We start from the raw sequence: 18,181 nt of genomic DNA, 5'->3' as shown, positions 1-18,181 counted from the left end.
CTAAATGTGTCATAGGTACTCCGTACCTACTTTAAAAAAAAGTGTAGATCACCCATGTGGCAGAGATTCTTTATCGTTTTCCCGCTCTATACAATTTCTGTGGGGGTTAAGATTACTTGTCTATACCCTTTAGGGAATTAAACTTCTTTTTTATTCCAACTTTAATCTCCGACTTCATGCCCCTTCGACTTTCTTTATCAGATCTATATATGTAGTCGGATAATGCCTGGAGACCTTTCCTTTTCCGTTGCTCACCTCCTGTTTTTGATCACTGATTAAATCTGAGCACGTCCCTATGTACCCCAACTTCCAAGATCGCGGACCATTATATAATCAATATGATGTGCCCAGGTGCTCACTGGTCATCCCCTATTCACTCACTGATAATCATCTGAGCGCCCTGATTTGCTCACCGAATGCTCACTGCGTGTAGGGATAAGCGGCCTAGGTAAGAACGGATAAGAACTCAAAACGCTTTCCCACTATACCGATAGGAACCTAGGGTTATATTTTGGAGAGGAAGCTTAGCCGTCGACGAATACGGTGAGTGGTAGATGTCGAAAGTGGACAATATAACCCTCAAGCATGCATTTCGAGAAGTGTGTGACGTGATACTTGAAAACAGTCCTGATCTTGAGCAAGTGTACAACGATCAAGATCCCAAATTCTTCATTGAGAAAGGAGTCAAAATGGGTATCGCTTGACGTTTCGTAGAGGATATTGGAAAGTGGGTTAAGAACGTGAAGAGAGCGCTGTCTGTTTACGAGCCTCTTTAGTCTGTGTAGAATTTGGTTGGTGTATCCTGGCGTTATCTAGAGTCGTTTTCAATTACTACTCAATTAAATAATGTGGCTCCCTATTGTTACCGTACACCAGGATTCTCGCTCCAGCGAACTGATTGACTTTGAGAGCGACTCTTCGGGATATAAATGTTGACTCATGATTATTATAAAGGAGTAAAATAAATCAAAACGGCCCTTGCTTGAAACTCTCCCCCGAATGATATCTGTTACAAGAAAGCACGTGTAAACGCCATCAAACAATGTCAGAATATTCACACGCCTATGGAACCCTTAATAAAATTTTGTATTCGGTGGGAGTCCCTCCGCCTGGTCATCTCTCTGTATTCGTTAGTTAGTACACTAAATGCTTCCAACATAGATAGCAACGGAACCCATACCAGTGCTTCCGCAAATCCCTTCACAAGCGCAACTTCGTGGTCACAGTGGGCCAGTTGTTCAGGTCCAAAGTCGGTGAAGGTCGTTGCAACATCAAAGTCTATCCAGGCCAACCTATCGGGGTTTCCACGAACCAGGAGAAGGTTTTTGGGGTAAATGTCTTGGTGGTGAACACCCGCCCTGTGTATCTCCTGTATACCCTCGATTGCCTGGGGATAGAGCGCGTCCGAGTAGTTCACGCAGTTCAAACTCTCTGCATTCGGGAGATATTCTAGCAATATTGCTCTCGGCTTTAGCTTGTCTTGGGCGAAATGCTGTAAAGCAGGATGAAATGCTGCGGGATCCATTCGATCGATGTAGCCGTAGAATTTTGGCACGAAATCGCGCGCACAGACACCAGAAGTGAGAAGCTTCTTATAAGCATCTAATTCGCAGCGAAATCTGTTCAAATCACGTCCCTTTTCGGTATATCCAGGGTCGCCGTTGTCGTGGAAAAGCTTTAATGCATACTTTTGTCCATCCAGATCTACCTCGAATATTGCAGACGAATCAGAGCACGTAATCTGACTGATGATATGAATATTGGAGGGGTCCATGTTCGTTGAGGAAGCGCTTCTTAGGTGCATTATTGTCCCGTGGGAAGTCATATTTCCACCAAGGAGGTCGGAGCAGGTCAGATAACAAAAAGTGGACAGGTCTTGGTTAACGTATTTCACATGCGAGCTGCGCACACAAGCGAGCTGCGCAGTCGAAACACCATGTTAAAATCGATATATGCTACACTTATATCTCCACAACCAACCAGTTTTTTATTAATAGTAGTTTTCCGATAGCCATTGATAAGAATTTTTAGTAGTATATATCAATTTTGAGTGAGTTAAAAACCTGCATTATTATATTATCGAAAATTACATCTTTAAATCCTCTGAATGTATACATCTCAGTCATGAATTCCTTAGATTCCTCCGAACTCCTCAAAGGAGCAACATATTATATGAAAAGCACTAGGCTGTAAGGAAAAGTTCACAAATTCAAGCATTGTTGAGATATCTAGTTGTAATTTATCGCATTTACTATGGGTATCGGACTGCGCAGCTCGCTTGTGAAATATGTTAGGCATATATGTAGATTCCAAGATACATATGTATGTTACGTACATATATGTATGAGGTTATCTATAAAAAAATATGTGGAGCATTCATGCAATAGTGCGTTTAACAGTTTGCAGTCTGTGCATTTTTCCTACAAGACTATATAAAAAGATCCACATCCTCTATCTCTCTATATATACTGATACACACATGTATAGGAATCCAGGGCTCATGTTTTCTTCGATCAAAGTTCAAAGCTTGGTTAGTGCTTACTATTACGAGTCCTGTATCATTCCAATGGATTATTCTCCCGTTGATACGTGTGGATGCATGAGAAACAACCTAGAACCCTTCTATATGTATACTCTTTTCGGCTCACAATGTCCTTGAAAGGGATCGGGCACCGATTGTCTAAAAGAGAGAGCGTTACTTTCTAATATCCCTACTACTATCAAGTGTCTGCTAGCTAGGAGACACGAGCTCCTGCATATCGTACAATCGAGGGATGTAAGCAAAGAGAAAAGCTGAAACCCACTAATGAGAAAGAAATACGTCATTCTCAGTCGTACCAGAAAGCATTCGCACAACAGCCTCCATCCCGAAGATCCAACGTAGCTACTACCTCAGTCCGGCGACCAGTAAACCTCCAGATCTGTATGAGCCCTTTCTCGCTATCTGTAATAGCAACGAATTCATCGCTAGAAGTAGACGGCGCGACTGCATTAGCCATACCCCCTGACGTAGTCGTTGGAGTCAGAAATAACTGAGACAAGATGTCACCTGTCTCCGAAATTGAAAAGGCGCTGATGTATCCTGGGTAGCTTGAGCGATGAGATCGGGAGGTGGCCCAGATGTAGGAGTTGGAGTATGATAATCGAACTTCGTCTGACCAATATTCGCTATTTGGGTAACCTATAAAGGGGGGAAGTGCTCAAATTAGATTGTGAAAGAGAGCAATGAGAAACTCCATAGCGCAAAATTACCTGGAGGTATCAAAGGAAACGATTTGGCAGATGCAAGCGTTTTGTCTTTTGGGTCAATTCTGTAGAGGACGAGCTTGTTCGTCCCTTCGAAAACCACGTATGCAAACTTGCCTTTAGGATGAACGGTAATATGACGAGGATCGGAACCATAGTTCGGAGCAGCAATGCGATCCAGGAACTCAACTTGACCAGTATCGGAGTTAATTGAGTGTGCCCAAAGGGAATTTCCTGAATCGTCTGCAGAGTAGAGGACATCATGATTAGGACCAATTGTCAATCCATGAACCCCAGATCCTATCTGGTAATCAAAGGACTGAATGATGCGAGAAAGTGAGCCTTCATGGTCGACCGACATCACATTTCCACATGACCTGTTGCCGCCAAATGTCACCCCGTAGACTGTGTATGGAGATACGGGTAAACTTTGGACAAAGATGGCTTGAGAATCGATACCTGGGTAATTAAGGAGCTCCTTAGTATGTTGAACCAGCTGAGAGTCATGTTCAATACGCACAATTTCCTTCAAGGGGTATTGTCTTCCGGTGCTGAACTGTCTCAGAAGTCTCGATTGCATAGCTTGACCATGAGTTTACCGAGGTAGTGTACAGATTCTTCTTTTGGTGCTGTACATGGTATTGCTTACATTAGTTCTTATTCACAAGCAGGTAGACCTGAACAATAATTAAACTTACATCGAGAGTAATCCAGAAATGACTGTCTTGGGTCGTAATGTTGTTTAAAAGGGTGAGGGTCAAGCTCTGATCATCAAATCCCACAGCATAAAGATGGGGACTGCTGAAGGCACCCACAAATAAGTGGTGCAGTGTTGCAGTCACATGGCCGCTATAGCATAAAAGTGCGATCAAGAAACGCATGGTAAACGGATTGATTTCCAGAATATGCTAGACCAAGGATATATAAGACCGAAAAGCCTTCCTTTTATATATTCATTGGTTCTTCCAAAAGCATTCAAAAGAGTCATTGTCTGTGCCGAGTGCATCATGTCGCCAAGCTCTCCGACCCTGCCGTTATATCCGAAAGGCTTCAGACTTTTTGCCGTGGGGCGATTCGAATGAGCGAATCCCGGCTTCTAGGGAGTGTATCACAGAGCTCTAGAAGAGTCGGTATATCATTCGGGATGAGGACCCGTCGGACCTCGGAACAGATCTTCTGGACTAATACTGATAAAACACATGGGGACGAATTTATTGAAACTGATATCCGATTGATATACAAGTAGACGGTGGATCGAATATACGCTGAACGATGCCCCGAAGGGTGCTAATTGTATTTGGCCGCTCTCATAGTTGGACAGAATCTTCTGAGACCCTGCTATTGATTGTATCTGAGATTTAAAATACGTAGAATTCGCTTACGATGCATAGGGTCCAGAGCGTTGAAGCAACAATAGCAAGGTTGAAGTTCCCAGAAGCAAGGGTAAATAAGAAAACTCACCAAGATACTAAGATACTATTTAGAATACACAGATTTGAAGCTCTCGAACATATATCAATCAGATGATAGAAATTGTTTCAGAATGCGTCTGAAAAGATTAATAATAAAAGGCTCAAGTAAATGCATCTGAAGTATGAAAAAGAGTTCTGGCAACCTGAATGCGACCCTCGAGTACACTGATACTTTCAAGTGCTTCCTTGGCCAACCATATTTCACCAATTTGCTCTCTAGGCCCACAAGCCCAAATTCACCGATCGACAATCCTCCTTCCTTGAAGTTGATATTAAAGGGATATTAAGTGGATTGCATTCCCTTTTCTCTCGGTATTCTGTCCAATCACTCAGCTCTATTTAGAAAGCCACATTTGCTTCATGCTCTACTCCATACTTCCTATCTATAAGATTCAACTTGCCTATTTTTTTTCGGTCCAACTAGTAGTTGAGGCCCACTTAAGCATGCTATCTGTACAGCTGTACTTTGTACAGTTTATGAGCTATTCTAGGAGGGGAAAGATTTTCACCTATCAGAAATCCGTATATCCGGAACTAAACTCGAATTTGTCGTATCAAAAAGTATATAAGAGATGAAGAGTGTTATAGAAATAGGTTTACATCAACCTAGACTTTTTTTACTCTTCTACCACTCCCTCTGACTCTTCTACTTTTGACAATCCGCAAATATGGCATTGGGATTGCTTTTCCTATCTTTTGTATACTTTTGGACCTTTGTTGCCTGTACAAGTTTATACCTCTCCTTTGAATATTGACAATCACTGATATATGATTTACAGCTCACTCTTATCCGGCCCCTGATGCTGCCTCATTGGCTGCCCATCACCACGTGGCCAAAAAAAATGCGGTCATAAGGTTGGTGAGATGAAGGAGAGACGCCGCGCACTTCGTCGCCGAGACCTCTCCATCGATCCAAGTACCAAGGAAACCACCTACAAAATTCACGCTTCAGCCCCTAAATACGACTTCTTGAAGAACTTCACCAACATCCTTACTCCCGAAACTAGTAACGGGCCATACTTCTACCCTCAAAGCCAGACCCTACGCCAGGATATCCGTGAAGACCGACCCGGTGTGCCTTTGTCCTTGGAGATTGGTATAATTGACACTGACACATGCAAGCCATTGGAGAATGTCCTGGTCGATATCTGGGTGAGTAAAAGTGGATCGAATTACGCATTTTGGAAGCCTCAAAAGCTGAACTTCTGAATTCACATTAGCACTGCAACGCTACCGGTTCCTATAGCTCCTTTACTGGCCTTTCGCCCGACACACCTTTCTTGGAACTATATGCAAACAAAACTGATGGAAAGCCTATCGATATCCACGATGGACTCCCCGATCTTAGCGTATGTATCGATTTCCGGTATGAAGTCATTTAAACGTTCCGAGATAATCTAATTCTAGAGAACAGTGGCTCAAAACAGATAATTCGACCTGGCTCCGGGGCATGTGGCCTACCGACAAGCATGGTGTCACATCATTCACCACTATCTTCCCTGGATTCTATGTATGAATTATTGTGGTGTGAAATTGATATGATTTAAGAAGAAGCTAACCCTTTCTTTTTCTAGATGGAACGTGCCATCCACATCCATGCGCAGGTCCACACCAACTGGACTGTAGGATCGAACGGTACTATCATCCATGGACCGATTGTGAGCACTGGCCAGATCTTTATAGATGAGGCACTTGAGAAACAGATCATGGCCCTCGAGCCTTATGTTAACCACACTGAAATCGAGCGTGTCAAGAACGATGCCGACGGAATATACGCCACAGAGTCGAACAGTAAGTCCCCACCCCGCCTGTATGGCTGTAATGACTTCAAGCACAGAAACAAAGTCAGTGTAAAACCAAACTGAAAAAATGGGTTCCGCAGCTGGAGCAATGACTATTCTTGATACTGAGCCTCTGGATGGCGTCAATTATGAAAACGGTGTTTTCGGATACATCACCTTGGTATGTTTGATCGATCTTTGGGCTACTACGGCCATGTAGTGCTAACTAATTTCGCAGGGAATTCAAACCTCGCAGATCCGGAATGGGTCTACCATCGATGCCCGTAAGTGCTACGCTCTGGATTTTTTCTTGCTCTTTCCTATGATGGATTAGAGATTATTAACAATTCAATAGAACCTATCGTCAACTAAGCATTGACTAGGACTATGGTAATCCGAGCAACCACAGTCTTCACAGAAAAGAATATGGATAGGCTGGCTACCTTCTTTGGATAATATCTTGAGTTTCGGGCCTACTGTATTTGCATCTTCCTGGTACTACTGTGCCACATGGCCGAGATGGAGTTGCGATCGATGATAACATGGCTCGCGCTCAGATAGAGAATCTAAGGTTGGAAGGAGGTAGCGTGTATCAATGTTCGGTTGAAGTATGGGCCATATGAGATAGTCAATCTTCCAAGATTCGATACATGTCATGTACATTTAAACCCATCACTTCAATTACAAGAGCCTGCAGTGGGAAATACATAGCCGGGAAATCGGCACCGGTGGTCCGAGGTCTAGGGGGCTAGGTAGCCTACTTCTGTGACTGAGACAATCATCTATAATTCCATACTACCTCCATCGACTCCTGCTCTGTTCACGATGTGGAAACCAGTAGCTGTCCCTTTTCAGAACTCCCAGCCTGCACCTACTCTACCTACAACAGATGAAATCCGTGCTCGCACCAATGTTCTGTGGGAGACCATGGCCTCCAAGATTGTGGCGGTGAACGACGATATTGTTGCAAAATATGGAGGTTGTGTAAACGAGTGGGAAGGCCAGGCTTTGGTTTACCTTGAACGATACGTCCCAGAAGTTCCGGCCCCTCGACTTTACGCGATATACTATGATTCTAAACAACTTTTCCTGATTATACAACGCGTTCTTGGGGTACCGCTAAATTCTATTTGGCTATCTTTAGCGTATTGTGAGAAGGATAACATTATCGTGAAACTCTAACTAATATTCGACGCAATACGAAAGGTCAAGTGTCATCGCCCGAATTTTTCGGAGGCCTAGACGGGGGTGGTGTATATCACTACCTATTCTATAGCCAGTATAGCGATAAGAAATTCCTAGGGCCTTTCTCCGGCGAACCTACCTTTGTTGCTGGCCTTGTCGGTAATTATAGAGCTTTGGTCGAACGTAATAATCTGCCAGACTATAAGGCTGGCTTTTACGAAAAATACCTCGCTCGCGTCCTTCAAGGTCACCGGCCCACATTGACGCATAGAGACGTCCAGCAGAAGAATATTATGGTTGTAGAGAATATAAGTTACCTAGACGATCAAGGCGGGCGATCATTTGACATCGTACTGGTCGATTGGGAGAATTCCGGTTAGCTTCCTGACTTCTGGGAATTCTTTTGTGTACCTTATGCCCTTAATTTCGAGTGGGAAGAAGACTGGTCCTGGCGAGTCCAGGAGTTTGTTCAAGTATGGCCCGCCGAGATGGCCATAATGCAACTGATTGACAAGGATCTAGGCTGGTGAAGTATGTTGCTATGTTTAGAATTAAATCGATGTATTTTCTTAACCATTTAGAGAAAGACAACAAGATCAGTTATCGTACTAATTCTAAAACTACTTGCAAATTCTTCTCGCCATAGTTACTGTTACATGGTGATGTTCACGGGCACTCCGTCTCCACCATGTAGGGTCTTAGATGGATCAATCAGAGGGAAAGGAGCTTTACGATACTACTGCGAATGCCTTGACACTGGTACCGCCTGTATTCAAATTGAATTCTGAGCTTCTAAACTTGCTCCGAGTTCTACTAATATAGTTGTGCGCGGATAAGCGAGATCACAATACTCTCAGTACTCTACTTCCGAGGGTTGTATAGATCTAGTTCGAGTCCCGCGATTCATTGGAAGAGGTCGTGACATTACCTCACTTCTTTTATGCATGTCGCCCTCGGCGTGCTCTTCTACCTTTGTTATGGCATGTCGTCATACCTCTCGCTTTGTTTGACGGCTTTGGTCGAGTCCTGTGGCGTTGTTCTTTGTCTGTCATCGTTGCCTAGTCGTGGTACGAAGGTTTTTAAGGCAGTGTGTGCCCCTTCTTTTTAGGAGTATGTCCTCATGCTCTTCCTTCTGCTATATCCTTCAACGGTGGTATTTCCAACTGGGTTTCGGTGGCCGCGCCCGCTACTCCTGCTGAGGTATGGTGTATGCGGTGTGTCAACCCCATTGCGAACATCCCAAATGGCCTGTGTCAGAGCTCCGCGGCTAGTTTCAAGTGCCAGTACTGCCATCTACTGCACCAGACTTGTATCATAGTGGATCCTCGGTTGGATAACGAGGCGAATGCAGTCATTCCCCTTGCGACTCTTGCTGCTCGTCGTGCCGCCCTGACAGCGTTCAAGACCAGCATTAATACGCTGTCAAAACAGCACGACGAGCAGCAGGAGCCACAGCTGGAATGAGTGCATTTGACTCCTTATCCGGGGATCTACTATGATACAAGTCTGGTGCTGTAGATGGCAGTACTGGCACTTGAAACCTTTGAGCCTACTGATAGGATGCGATCATGTGGCCACAAACAGTCCAAGGCTGCTAGATAACGTATTTCACATGCGAGCTGCGCACACAAGCGAGCTGCGCAGTCCGATACCCATAGTAAATGCGATAAATTACAACTAGATATCTCAACAATGCTTGTCTTTGCGAACTTTTCCTTATAGTCTAATGCTTCTCATATAATATCTTGCTCCTTCTAGGAGTTTGGGGGAATTTAAGCAAGGTTAAGAAATTCATAACTGAGATATATAAATTTACAGGATTTAGAGACGTAATTTTCGATACCATAATAATACAGGTTTTTAATCCACTCGAAATTGATGTATACTACTAAAAATTCTTATCAATCTCTATCGGCAAACTACTGTTAATAAAAAACGTTTGGTTGTGGAGATATAAGTATAGCATACATCGATTTTACTATGGTGTTTCGACTGCGCAGCTCGCTTATATGCGCAGCTCGTATGTGAAATACGTTAGTTAGAAGGGCTATATTACATAAATGAAAATATTTGGACAATATTTTGAGATTACTAAACACACCCTAAACGACCCCGGCCCCTTGATCGGGGAATTCGCATCCGCAGCCTAAAATCGGCCCCGGGGTTAACTGCGACATGCGTAGGTACACATCAAAAACGCTAAATAATCATAATATCGTAGAAATGCCTTCCTTCACTGTTCCATCGTATGATAAGCATTTACAGGGTCAACAAATGCCATCTGATTATGGCTGGGTATCATAGAATCAATATCGCCGGCTGCGCTCACTGGGAGATCGTCTTGCATCAAATAATCAGAATCCAAGCCCGGCTGGGTAGGGAGATAGGATGAATCATTCGACTGCGAGCCAAAAGCAACATCCGAGGAGTGGTCACCTGCCGTGTAGGATTGTTGGTAGTAGGACTGGTCATCCCGATCATATCCAAGACCGTAAATACCCAATGAGTTGGAGTTGCCTCCAGGACCGGATTCATCGGTAAGCAGTGCGCGCTGCACGAAGAGATTCTGGACATCGTCTTCAGTGCAGTGGTGTTTGGTGGTCATGTGTACCCACAGATCGTAGTTGCGATGGAAACGGTGTGGACACGTCTCGTGGTAAAAGCAAGCGATCTGTCGTCCTGTTTCCTCGGCATAACCTTGGCCCGTGAGAGCGGAAAGAGTAGAAGCGGAATTTTGCTTCGGTTTTTTGCCTGTCTTTGCTTGGCGTTGTCTCCTATTTGGGAGCCCTAAGTGTGCAACGCGGATGTGATCTTCGAGTGACAGCTTGCTGCCATAGCGGTTGCCGCAACCCACGCCATCCCATCCCTCCAGCTTGTTCGAGTTTGAGAGATCTGTTTCGCCGCAGATGAACCGTCTTTCGCCTTCGTGTACTGTGCGAACATGGACAGCCAAGTTGCCTTGCTTGGTGAAGCTGCGCCCACAGTCGGGGAGGGTGCAGGGGAATATCTTTCGTTCTTCAAGAGTGACAGTGCCATGAGCTATGTCGATGTGGCGCCGCAGCCCTCGTGCTGTGGAAAAGGACATTGGACACTCGGGGCATTTGGGAGGGTGAACAATCCGAATGTGGTTTTGCAAACTGGCATATGTGGGAAATGATGAATCCTGGCTTCTAGCGTCGTCTGCCATATCCGATGATTGGGCTCCTGTGTTTTCGGCACATTCCGCGCAAGTGAATCGCTTCTCGGAATGGACTCTGCTCTGGTGAGTCCGTAGATTACCAGCCTTGTCAAAAGCCATCTTGCATTTCTCATTGGTAATCGGATCCACGTGAGGACATGGAAATGGCTTCTGGCCCAAGTGGACAACCGTGATATGTATCTGTAGCGTTGAATGCTTCCGGAATGACTCGTCGCAAGGTGGGTATTCGGTACAGCGATACTTGTCATTTCCACCATGCGTAGCAACATGTCGGCGAAGACGCGACCCGGTTACAAAGCTCTTCCCACAACCTGGGTAGTCGCAAACATATTCTCGAACACCTGTATGGGCACTCTTGACATGGTATTGAAGATGGGTAAGGCGTAAGAATGACTTGTCACAGCCCTCATAGTCACACTTGAAAATTCTCTCGTTGGTGTGTGAACGAATATGCTCTTGAAGTCGAGCCGGCCGATTAAAGGACTTGTCGCATCCCTCGAACGAGCAAGAGAAGGCTTTGAGCTCGGATGGCCATCGCTGCACTCGGGAAGAGGTGGTTGAGAACGGGGTCGCGGGAGAGTCATCCAAGTCTTCGCTCATTAAGCTTGGAGTACCCGGAGCCGAGTACTCGGCGTCGGAGTGAGTCTCCTCGTAGATCAGGTCTGTAGAATCGTCAGCAATTGGACCACTTTATCGGATGTAATCTAAGAATGTAGACTGACCAGAATTATCCAGGACATTCTGCTTCTGGTGTCGTTTGGGGGTTGTGAACCCCTCCAATGATGCCTTTCGCTTCATGGCCACCATGGAGAAGTCCTTAAAAAGGGACGATTGAGAAAGGAGAAGTATCTCAAGGCACGAGAAAGCCCGGGCGTGAATGTCGAACCCAATAATTTTATTTTTGCCAGAAAGGCGGTGACGGTCAACACAGAGGAAGTTTTTCCGCTCCCAGGATTTTTAGCATCGAATCCCACCTCGACCCCCGACCTGTCTCTCATACCTCTGGGTTTGTCATCGCTCGCTTCGGCCTACAATTACTTCGCTCCTTTACAGGTTTAACTGTCATTATGTCTGACTACGGCCACGACGACGACGTCGAAGAGACGTAAGCTACCTTCACCAGATTGCCCGGAGTCTAGGCGCAAAGGAGCTTTGCTTCTATTTTGCCCCCAGGCAGCTTCACAATGTGTTCGCATATCTTTATATAACCCAATTTTCTAACGATGTGGTGTGCGCAGCTTCGACTACGAGCCCGGCGAGGATGTGTTTGATGAGGAGCCGGAGGAACAAGATGGCCTCGAGGGCGAAGACGGGGTTGAGGGAGAAGATTTCCCCACCGCCAACGGCGAAAATGTCGTTGTCTCTGGTGATCCCAATGCCGGATACGCAGGAAAAGTAATGGAGCAGTCGCGCGAGAAGAAAGTGCCCAATGACCAGCGCACCACCACCCCGTACTTGACCAAGTACGAGCGCGCGCGTGTTCTCGGCACCCGTGCCCTGCAAATCAGGTACGTTGCTCTTAATACAGACGATTGCGCATGTTTTTTTTATAGCTTGGGCTTGCTGACTTTTGGCACAGTATGAACGCCCCGGTTCTTGTCGACCTCGAGGGTGAAACCGATCCCCTGCAGATTGCCATGAAGGAATTGAACCAGAAGAAGATCCCCCTGATCATTCGCCGATACCTCCCTGATGGATGGTAAGCAAAATTCTGCAAGACATGAGCTGCGGGCCATATCTAACAATGTTCGACTTTAGGTATGAGGATTGGACGTGTGAGGAGCTGTTGTAGTGGTCACAACGGTATCAACTGTTCTCCACTGAGGCTACTTTCCATCTTTTGCTTTTCTTTGGGTTTCAGCATAGCGTTTGGAGTTCTGGGATTCGAAGAACCCGTCGAAAAAAAGAGACTTGGATGTCCTTGATGAAACATGGACACCAGTAAGGCTTTGTACATGAATCTAGAACGGAAAAAAACATATCCAAAAATAATTTGACCTGTTTATTTATTTATTTTTGTCTTCCAGCATATACTTCATACATCCTTTGACTATACAGAAGAAGCAATTATAGCGAAGCCATTTGCGAATTCTCCGGATTTTAATAGCCAGCCCTATTTCAGAATTTTGATACGCTTCATATCTTTTTATGTATCTTTCAAGTCATCATATTGTTACAGATGCACTTGACATAATGAAGTATTTGGAGTACACAGGTCATATGTACACTTCCATATCCTGCATTGTAAGCATACTCCAATCATATTCTAGTAATAGAGGTAGATAGTCCTCCGAATGGAGATACCTTGCTGTTCATGCGGATTCAAACGCTTCTGACAAATGTGGTATATAAAAAGAGCCTCCTAAATGAGCAAAGCCTGAAATCTATCCAATGGAGGCATAGTTAATTCTCCACTCAACAATCCTCGAGAGTCATACAAACTATATATGGATGGAGAGTTCCATATTAGGTGCAATTACTAATGCAACTATGTTCTAGGCTCATCCTCTGGATAATAATCACGGAGATTCGGCGATTCATGGAAGTTGCATCTAGCAGCACACCTTATATCTCACTAGTGGTGACTAGGCCAGCCTCGGCACCTGCTGGGCAACCAATTTGCCGTCAAAAAGCATTGATATTGATGTTTTTGAAACTAACAAAGGGTAAAGCATGTTATTTCGATAAATTCAGATATACATTAAAGATATCCAGGTCAAAGTATAGTAATTCTACTATCCTATTCTAGAAAAGCCTTATTTTCTCGTATCAACCCAGAAGCCTCTAGGGCTTATATTATAATCACCGAATGACCGAGATCCCGGGCCCCGCTTAGTTGGGGGCTTATCAATGACTGGATGTTTGTATTTATTATTCCGTCTTGACCTGATAGTATCTGGATTTATACCATTGCACAGCGAAGACCTTTTGACTTCGCTCCTATATTTTACAGGCTCTCACCCGTCAGGGGCATCCATTTGACCAATATACGAAACAACATGGGGTCACTTAACTTGGATATAGAGCGAGAAGTGCTCGCTAATACTTCGGTCACTTGCAAAGAAAATGACATCTCCAATATATTAGACTCTCCGAAAGAAGAGCCCGAGTTGATATTCGATACGGGGCTACAGACATGGCTCCAAGCTTTAGGCTCATTCTTTCTCTTCTTCAATTCATGGTAAGAATATGTTCTTCGATATTAAAGTCCCATTACTAATTAGTTGAAAATAGGGGCATTATCAATACATGGGGTGCATATCAAACCTATTATGAGCGAGAATTGCTCTCCGGTACTTCATCATCTACCATTGCCTGGATTGGATCGCTACAGTCTTTCCTTCTGATGATGGTTGGAGTCATTACAGGTCCAATGTTTGACGCTGGTTATTTTCGACCCCTCATCATCTTCGCTACCTTCCTAATGCCCTTTGGCTTGATGATGACCAGCCTTGCCACACAATACTGGCAACTGATTCTTTCGCAGGGCCTTTGCATGGGACTCGCAGCAGGCTGCCTTTTTGTACCCTCCGTTGCCATCCTGCCACAGTACTTCCGCCGTAAGAGAGGCCTCGCCAACGGCTTGGCTGCCAGTGGCAGCAGTATCGGTGGTGTCGTCTACCCAATCATGCTCGATCAGTTGGAGAAGAAGGTCGGTTTTCCCTGGGCTACCCGAGCACTTGGGTTCGTCTGCTTCGGCACCATGTGCATTGCTATTAGCATCATGCGCTCGCGCTTCCAGCCAGAGGAGAAGCGCAAGCTGTACCAGCTATCTGCTTTCAAGGACCCGGCATTTACTATATTCGCCATTGCCATGTTTATAGGTTTCTTAGGTCTATACAACTTCTTGTTCTATGTGCAGTCATACGCAATAGACACAGGCATTGTAGACGCCAATCTAGGATTCTACCTACTCTCCATGCTAAATGCCGCCTCGACCTTCGGCCGCATTGCGCCCAACTTTCTCGCTGACCACGTTGGTCCTTTGAATATGCTCACACCAGCCGTGAGCATCACTGCCATCCTGGCCTTTGTCTGGATCCGGGTTCACACCCTACCTGGAATCATCATCCTTACCGTCTTGTACGGCTTCTTCTCGGGTGGATTTGTGTCTCTGCCGCCTGTGGTTATGGCAAGCATGACTTCCGACGTGCGCAACCTGGGTACACGGTTGGGAATGGTCTTTGCTATCACTTCCATAGGCCTGCTGATCGGTACCCCCATCGGCGGTGCAATCCTGTCCAATACAAACCAATTCCTCGGGGTTCAGCTTTTCACCGCTTGCTGTCTCACTGCAGCTGCAGTTCTTATGACCTCTGTGAGACTTCTGCGCTCGGGTCTTAAGTTTCATGTTAAGGCCTAAATCTCAGTCACTAGCTACTGAAATGTCTTACAAAATATACCTACCGCCACAGAGGTTTTCGGCCTTATTCCAGCTATTTCTTGATATCAAAATGTTGGGACAACGATACATACCATTAACTTCATCATTCGGTCACGATTCTTCATATCGCATTATCTCTCGGCAACTCATTTCTCTCCTATCCAGCCAGTGGGAAACACGGCACACTTCATATTATACTTAGACGGAAAATGGCAATAAAATAATAATCATGTGTCTGATTCTGTACAAGAAAATGTCCATACGAACTCCAGCCCTGTATAAGCCCTCCAAGCCATGAGAACCCCTCGAAGAAAAAGGCGCAAGAGAGAGATAGAAAATTTTGAATGTCATCAATGACTGCTCTGCTCCAATGAATACCATAAAAAAAAGGACGGTTTACATCACATCCTCCGGCCCAACAGGGAAGTTCTCACCGTTTTCTCGCACATGCTCGAGCTTCTTATCTCGACTGCACGGTTTGCGCATATCGAATGCATCTTCACCAGTCTCCGACATCCCCGACGGATCATCGCTGTAATAATTAACCACCCGCCGGAAAACGGAGTATCTGTAAATATATGTCAGCAATCAATTCGATATTCGCGCATCTATATCGATTCACATACCCCATTCCTTTGTACATTTCATATGCAACTTTATTTCCGGCGCGGACGTAGAGATCAACAAACCAAGCGTCGTTACTGTCGGACCCCCGCTCGAGCTGCTCAGTCAATCTGCGTGCAAATCCGAGGCGGCGCCAGGCCGGGGCGACGGTTAGGACAGTGATGTGTCCGTGCCATGGAGTGTAGTGCTCGGAGTGGCGCATTGCAGGGTGTTGCTCTTCGAGCTTGCCCATAACTGGGGGAACAGGTCAGATGTATTCATGGAATTTGAGGAAAATGTGCCAAGTTAGGGTTAGAGTTTAACTTACTGTAACCTACAATGCCAGCCTCATGGTCCTTCACGGTGCTGAACAATGAAGGCCATTTATTCAAGTAATTCAAGTAGAAACCGAGATCATAATTCTCAGTGAGGGGGTCAAGGTTGGTGAGATTAAGGTTGAGCAGGTCCAATGGGGACATGCGTTCAATAGAACTCATCTTGATATCGTGAACTTGGAAAGGATAATGTGGGGTTTGATACTCTTGTTCTTTTTTGCCGGGCGGTGACGAGTGTAAAGTCGGCGGTGAGGGTCGAAGTTGAGTTGTTGGTGTCGTACCCCTCCTGCATCCTGGTGGTGTAGTCACTCCTTTGTTGAGAAGCAGGTCTTTTGCACGTGTTGTTATATCAATTGACCCTGACTCGGTCTTTGTTTCGTGACTACCACGCTATACTACGACATTGACTCGGGCCGGAGCTATCGGAACATCCAATTGGGCGTCCTAATTAACAACTGTTCCTCGCCTGCAGCTGGACTACAACCGCTTGTTCCTTTTCTCTGGCGATATTGCCCTAATCAAGCTCCCCTATTTCCCCAATAAAGCTTCTATCAACCCAAGAGTCCCGTGTGGTTCACCCAACCGATCCAATGCCCCTCCCTCCGTCTCCCCTGAAACTCTCACACCGCTACCCGTCGGCCTCGGACGACTCACCCATCTCCCCTGGGGCTGGCGGGGATACTTTTGCATTTGCAGGCCCACTGTCACCGCGGACACCACGATTATCTGCACCTCCGTCTCCTGTCGCGTCCCATCACCACTCCCACACCATGAGTGGGTCCCACCGAGAATCTGGAGATTTTTCTGGCGCCACTGATGTAAGCGGAGGAGGACTGGGGAACCTGGCTGATGAGCTAGCTGATGCATGGGGAGAAGAGGAAGATGGATATGGATATGCGTCAGGCCAAGAAGCTAGCCGTGCGGGTTCACAGCAAATGGGTCACAGCGATGGAGAAGAGGTGTATATGCAATCAGCGCACAGTGTGCGCTCCCGGTCACCTTCTCTCTCACCAGAAAGAGATTCACTTCATCCATCAAGGAATCCGCACCGTGCAAATCATTTGCGGCAGCACCGCCGGCAGGAGTCGCAATACGATGGCTCGGATTATGGACCCGACTCGGATTTAGAGGAGACAGACATCTCCCCTGCGTTGGAGAGCCAGATGGCTGAGATTGAGAGTCTCGTTCGGCGGGGTATAGAGAATAATGGAAGTGAAAATGACCATGTCATTCAGCGGACGGTCGAATCTTTGAAAGATCTTGGTGGGCAGAGTGGGATTGAAAACAGTGCCATGAGGTAAGTTCATCTCCCAAGTATAATATACAATTCCACCAATCCCAATAACTAATCTCTAATCGCAGACTTATCACCGCTCATTCCTCAATCACATCACATCTCACGCACCAAACCCGCGCCCTCCAATCCCTCGTCCACCCACTCCTCTTCTCTCCATTCCCCCTCCTCTCCGACGACGCCATCGACTCTCTCATGCCCCTTATAGACGAAGGCTTATTGCCAAATCTCCCATATCCCTTCCCCGAACAGCACCAAGACTCCCAATCAACCCCTCAGTCCCCCGCACACAACCCGCTCGCCTCTCTCCAAGCCCTCATCTCGCAAACAGCCGAGATCACACATACACTTCGCGGCTTAAACGATACCCTCTACGAGTCGAGACAATTGACTTCTACGGCTTCCCGTCGGTTACGGTCTGCGCGAGAACTCGTCGCTGATATCCGGCGGGAAGATGAGAGCCGCGAAGAGGGATCGCGGTGGATCGAGCGCGGGGAGTGGGACCGCCGGCTCAAAGACCGAGAGGCTGGAAAGGTCTGCGGTGATGTTGTCAGTGGCTTTGAAGCGGTCTGTGGGGAATGGCGGGAGAAGCTGTTTGGGGCTAATGCTGAAGTGGCTGCGGCATAAGTTTGATGTTGATGTTCATGACTTGATCATTTTTGCGATTCTGTTTCCTCGGGTG

At 46.0% G+C, this 18,181-nt stretch overlaps 10 protein-coding genes across 10 annotated transcripts; 5 read left to right on the top strand and 5 right to left on the bottom strand.

The window, feature by feature from the left end:
* Positions 1-1,073: 1,073 nt before the first annotated feature.
* Positions 1,074-1,804, bottom strand: N7479_003984 (serine/threonine protein kinase; the record flags this gene model as incomplete). Its single annotated transcript, XM_057251681.1, has 2 exons — positions 1,074-1,121; positions 1,181-1,804. The coding sequence occupies 2 exons, from the start codon at positions 1,802-1,804 to the stop codon at positions 1,074-1,076; spliced, it is 672 nt and encodes a 223-aa protein (XP_057111006.1).
* Positions 1,805-2,828: 1,024 nt separating this feature from the next.
* Positions 2,829-3,826, bottom strand: N7479_003983 (lactonase family protein; the record flags this gene model as incomplete). Its single annotated transcript, XM_057251680.1, has 2 exons — positions 2,829-3,181; positions 3,253-3,826. 2 exons carry the CDS (start codon positions 3,824-3,826, stop codon positions 2,829-2,831), a joined length of 927 nt encoding a protein of 308 aa, XP_057111005.1.
* A 70-nt stretch (positions 3,827-3,896) lies between these two features.
* N7479_003982 (uncharacterized protein) lies at positions 3,897-4,127 on the bottom strand (the record flags this gene model as incomplete). Its single annotated transcript, XM_057251679.1, has 2 exons — positions 3,897-3,923; positions 3,945-4,127. 2 exons carry the CDS (start codon positions 4,125-4,127, stop codon positions 3,897-3,899), a joined length of 210 nt encoding a protein of 69 aa, XP_057111004.1.
* Positions 4,128-5,582: 1,455 nt separating this feature from the next.
* On the top strand, positions 5,583-6,871 carry N7479_003981 (intradiol ring-cleavage dioxygenase; the record flags this gene model as incomplete). Its single annotated transcript, XM_057251678.1, has 7 exons — positions 5,583-5,870; positions 5,939-6,067; positions 6,133-6,228; positions 6,293-6,509; positions 6,601-6,680; positions 6,738-6,783; positions 6,855-6,871. 7 exons carry the CDS (start codon positions 5,583-5,585, stop codon positions 6,869-6,871), a joined length of 873 nt encoding a protein of 290 aa, XP_057111003.1.
* Positions 6,872-7,324: 453 nt separating this feature from the next.
* Positions 7,325-9,148, top strand: N7479_003980 (uncharacterized protein; the record flags this gene model as incomplete). The annotated part of the gene is made up of 3 exons (XM_057251677.1): positions 7,325-7,649; positions 7,706-8,059; positions 8,793-9,148. The coding sequence occupies 3 exons, from the start codon at positions 7,325-7,327 to the stop codon at positions 9,146-9,148; spliced, it is 1,035 nt and encodes a 344-aa protein (XP_057111002.1).
* A 769-nt stretch (positions 9,149-9,917) lies between these two features.
* Positions 9,918-11,690, bottom strand: N7479_003979 (C2H2-type zinc finger protein; the record flags this gene model as incomplete). Its single annotated transcript, XM_057251676.1, has 2 exons — positions 9,918-11,545; positions 11,606-11,690. The coding sequence occupies 2 exons, from the start codon at positions 11,688-11,690 to the stop codon at positions 9,918-9,920; spliced, it is 1,713 nt and encodes a 570-aa protein (XP_057111001.1).
* Positions 11,691-11,863: 173 nt separating this feature from the next.
* On the top strand, positions 11,864-12,675 carry N7479_003978 (DNA-directed RNA polymerase core subunit RPO26; the record flags this gene model as incomplete). Its single annotated transcript, XM_057251675.1, has 4 exons — positions 11,864-11,988; positions 12,122-12,391; positions 12,463-12,582; positions 12,642-12,675. The coding sequence occupies exons 1-4, from the start codon at positions 11,951-11,953 to the stop codon at positions 12,673-12,675; spliced, it is 462 nt and encodes a 153-aa protein (XP_057111000.1). The 5' UTR covers positions 11,864-11,950.
* A 1,207-nt stretch (positions 12,676-13,882) lies between these two features.
* On the top strand, positions 13,883-15,246 carry N7479_003977 (MCT family MFS transporter; the record flags this gene model as incomplete). The annotated part of the gene is made up of 2 exons (XM_057251674.1): positions 13,883-14,064; positions 14,118-15,246. 2 exons carry the CDS (start codon positions 13,883-13,885, stop codon positions 15,244-15,246), a joined length of 1,311 nt encoding a protein of 436 aa, XP_057110999.1.
* A 417-nt stretch (positions 15,247-15,663) lies between these two features.
* N7479_003976 (peptide alpha-N-acetyltransferase complex B subunit NAT3) lies at positions 15,664-16,367 on the bottom strand (the record flags this gene model as incomplete). Its single annotated transcript, XM_057251673.1, has 3 exons — positions 15,664-15,835; positions 15,894-16,125; positions 16,199-16,367. 3 exons carry the CDS (start codon positions 16,365-16,367, stop codon positions 15,664-15,666), a joined length of 573 nt encoding a protein of 190 aa, XP_057110998.1.
* Positions 16,368-16,795: 428 nt separating this feature from the next.
* N7479_003975 (uncharacterized protein) lies at positions 16,796-18,126 on the top strand (the record flags this gene model as incomplete). The annotated part of the gene is made up of 2 exons (XM_057251672.1): positions 16,796-17,502; positions 17,568-18,126. 2 exons carry the CDS (start codon positions 16,796-16,798, stop codon positions 18,124-18,126), a joined length of 1,266 nt encoding a protein of 421 aa, XP_057110997.1.
* Positions 18,127-18,181: the final 55 nt, after the last annotated feature.

Source organism: Penicillium vulpinum (genome assembly GCF_028829585.1).
Source record: "Penicillium vulpinum strain IBT 29486 chromosome Unknown utg000002l_segment0_segment0, whole genome shotgun sequence".
Lineage (NCBI taxonomy): Eukaryota > Fungi > Ascomycota > Eurotiomycetes > Eurotiales > Aspergillaceae > Penicillium > Penicillium vulpinum.
This window is presented reverse-complemented; position numbering and strand designations above follow the sequence as displayed.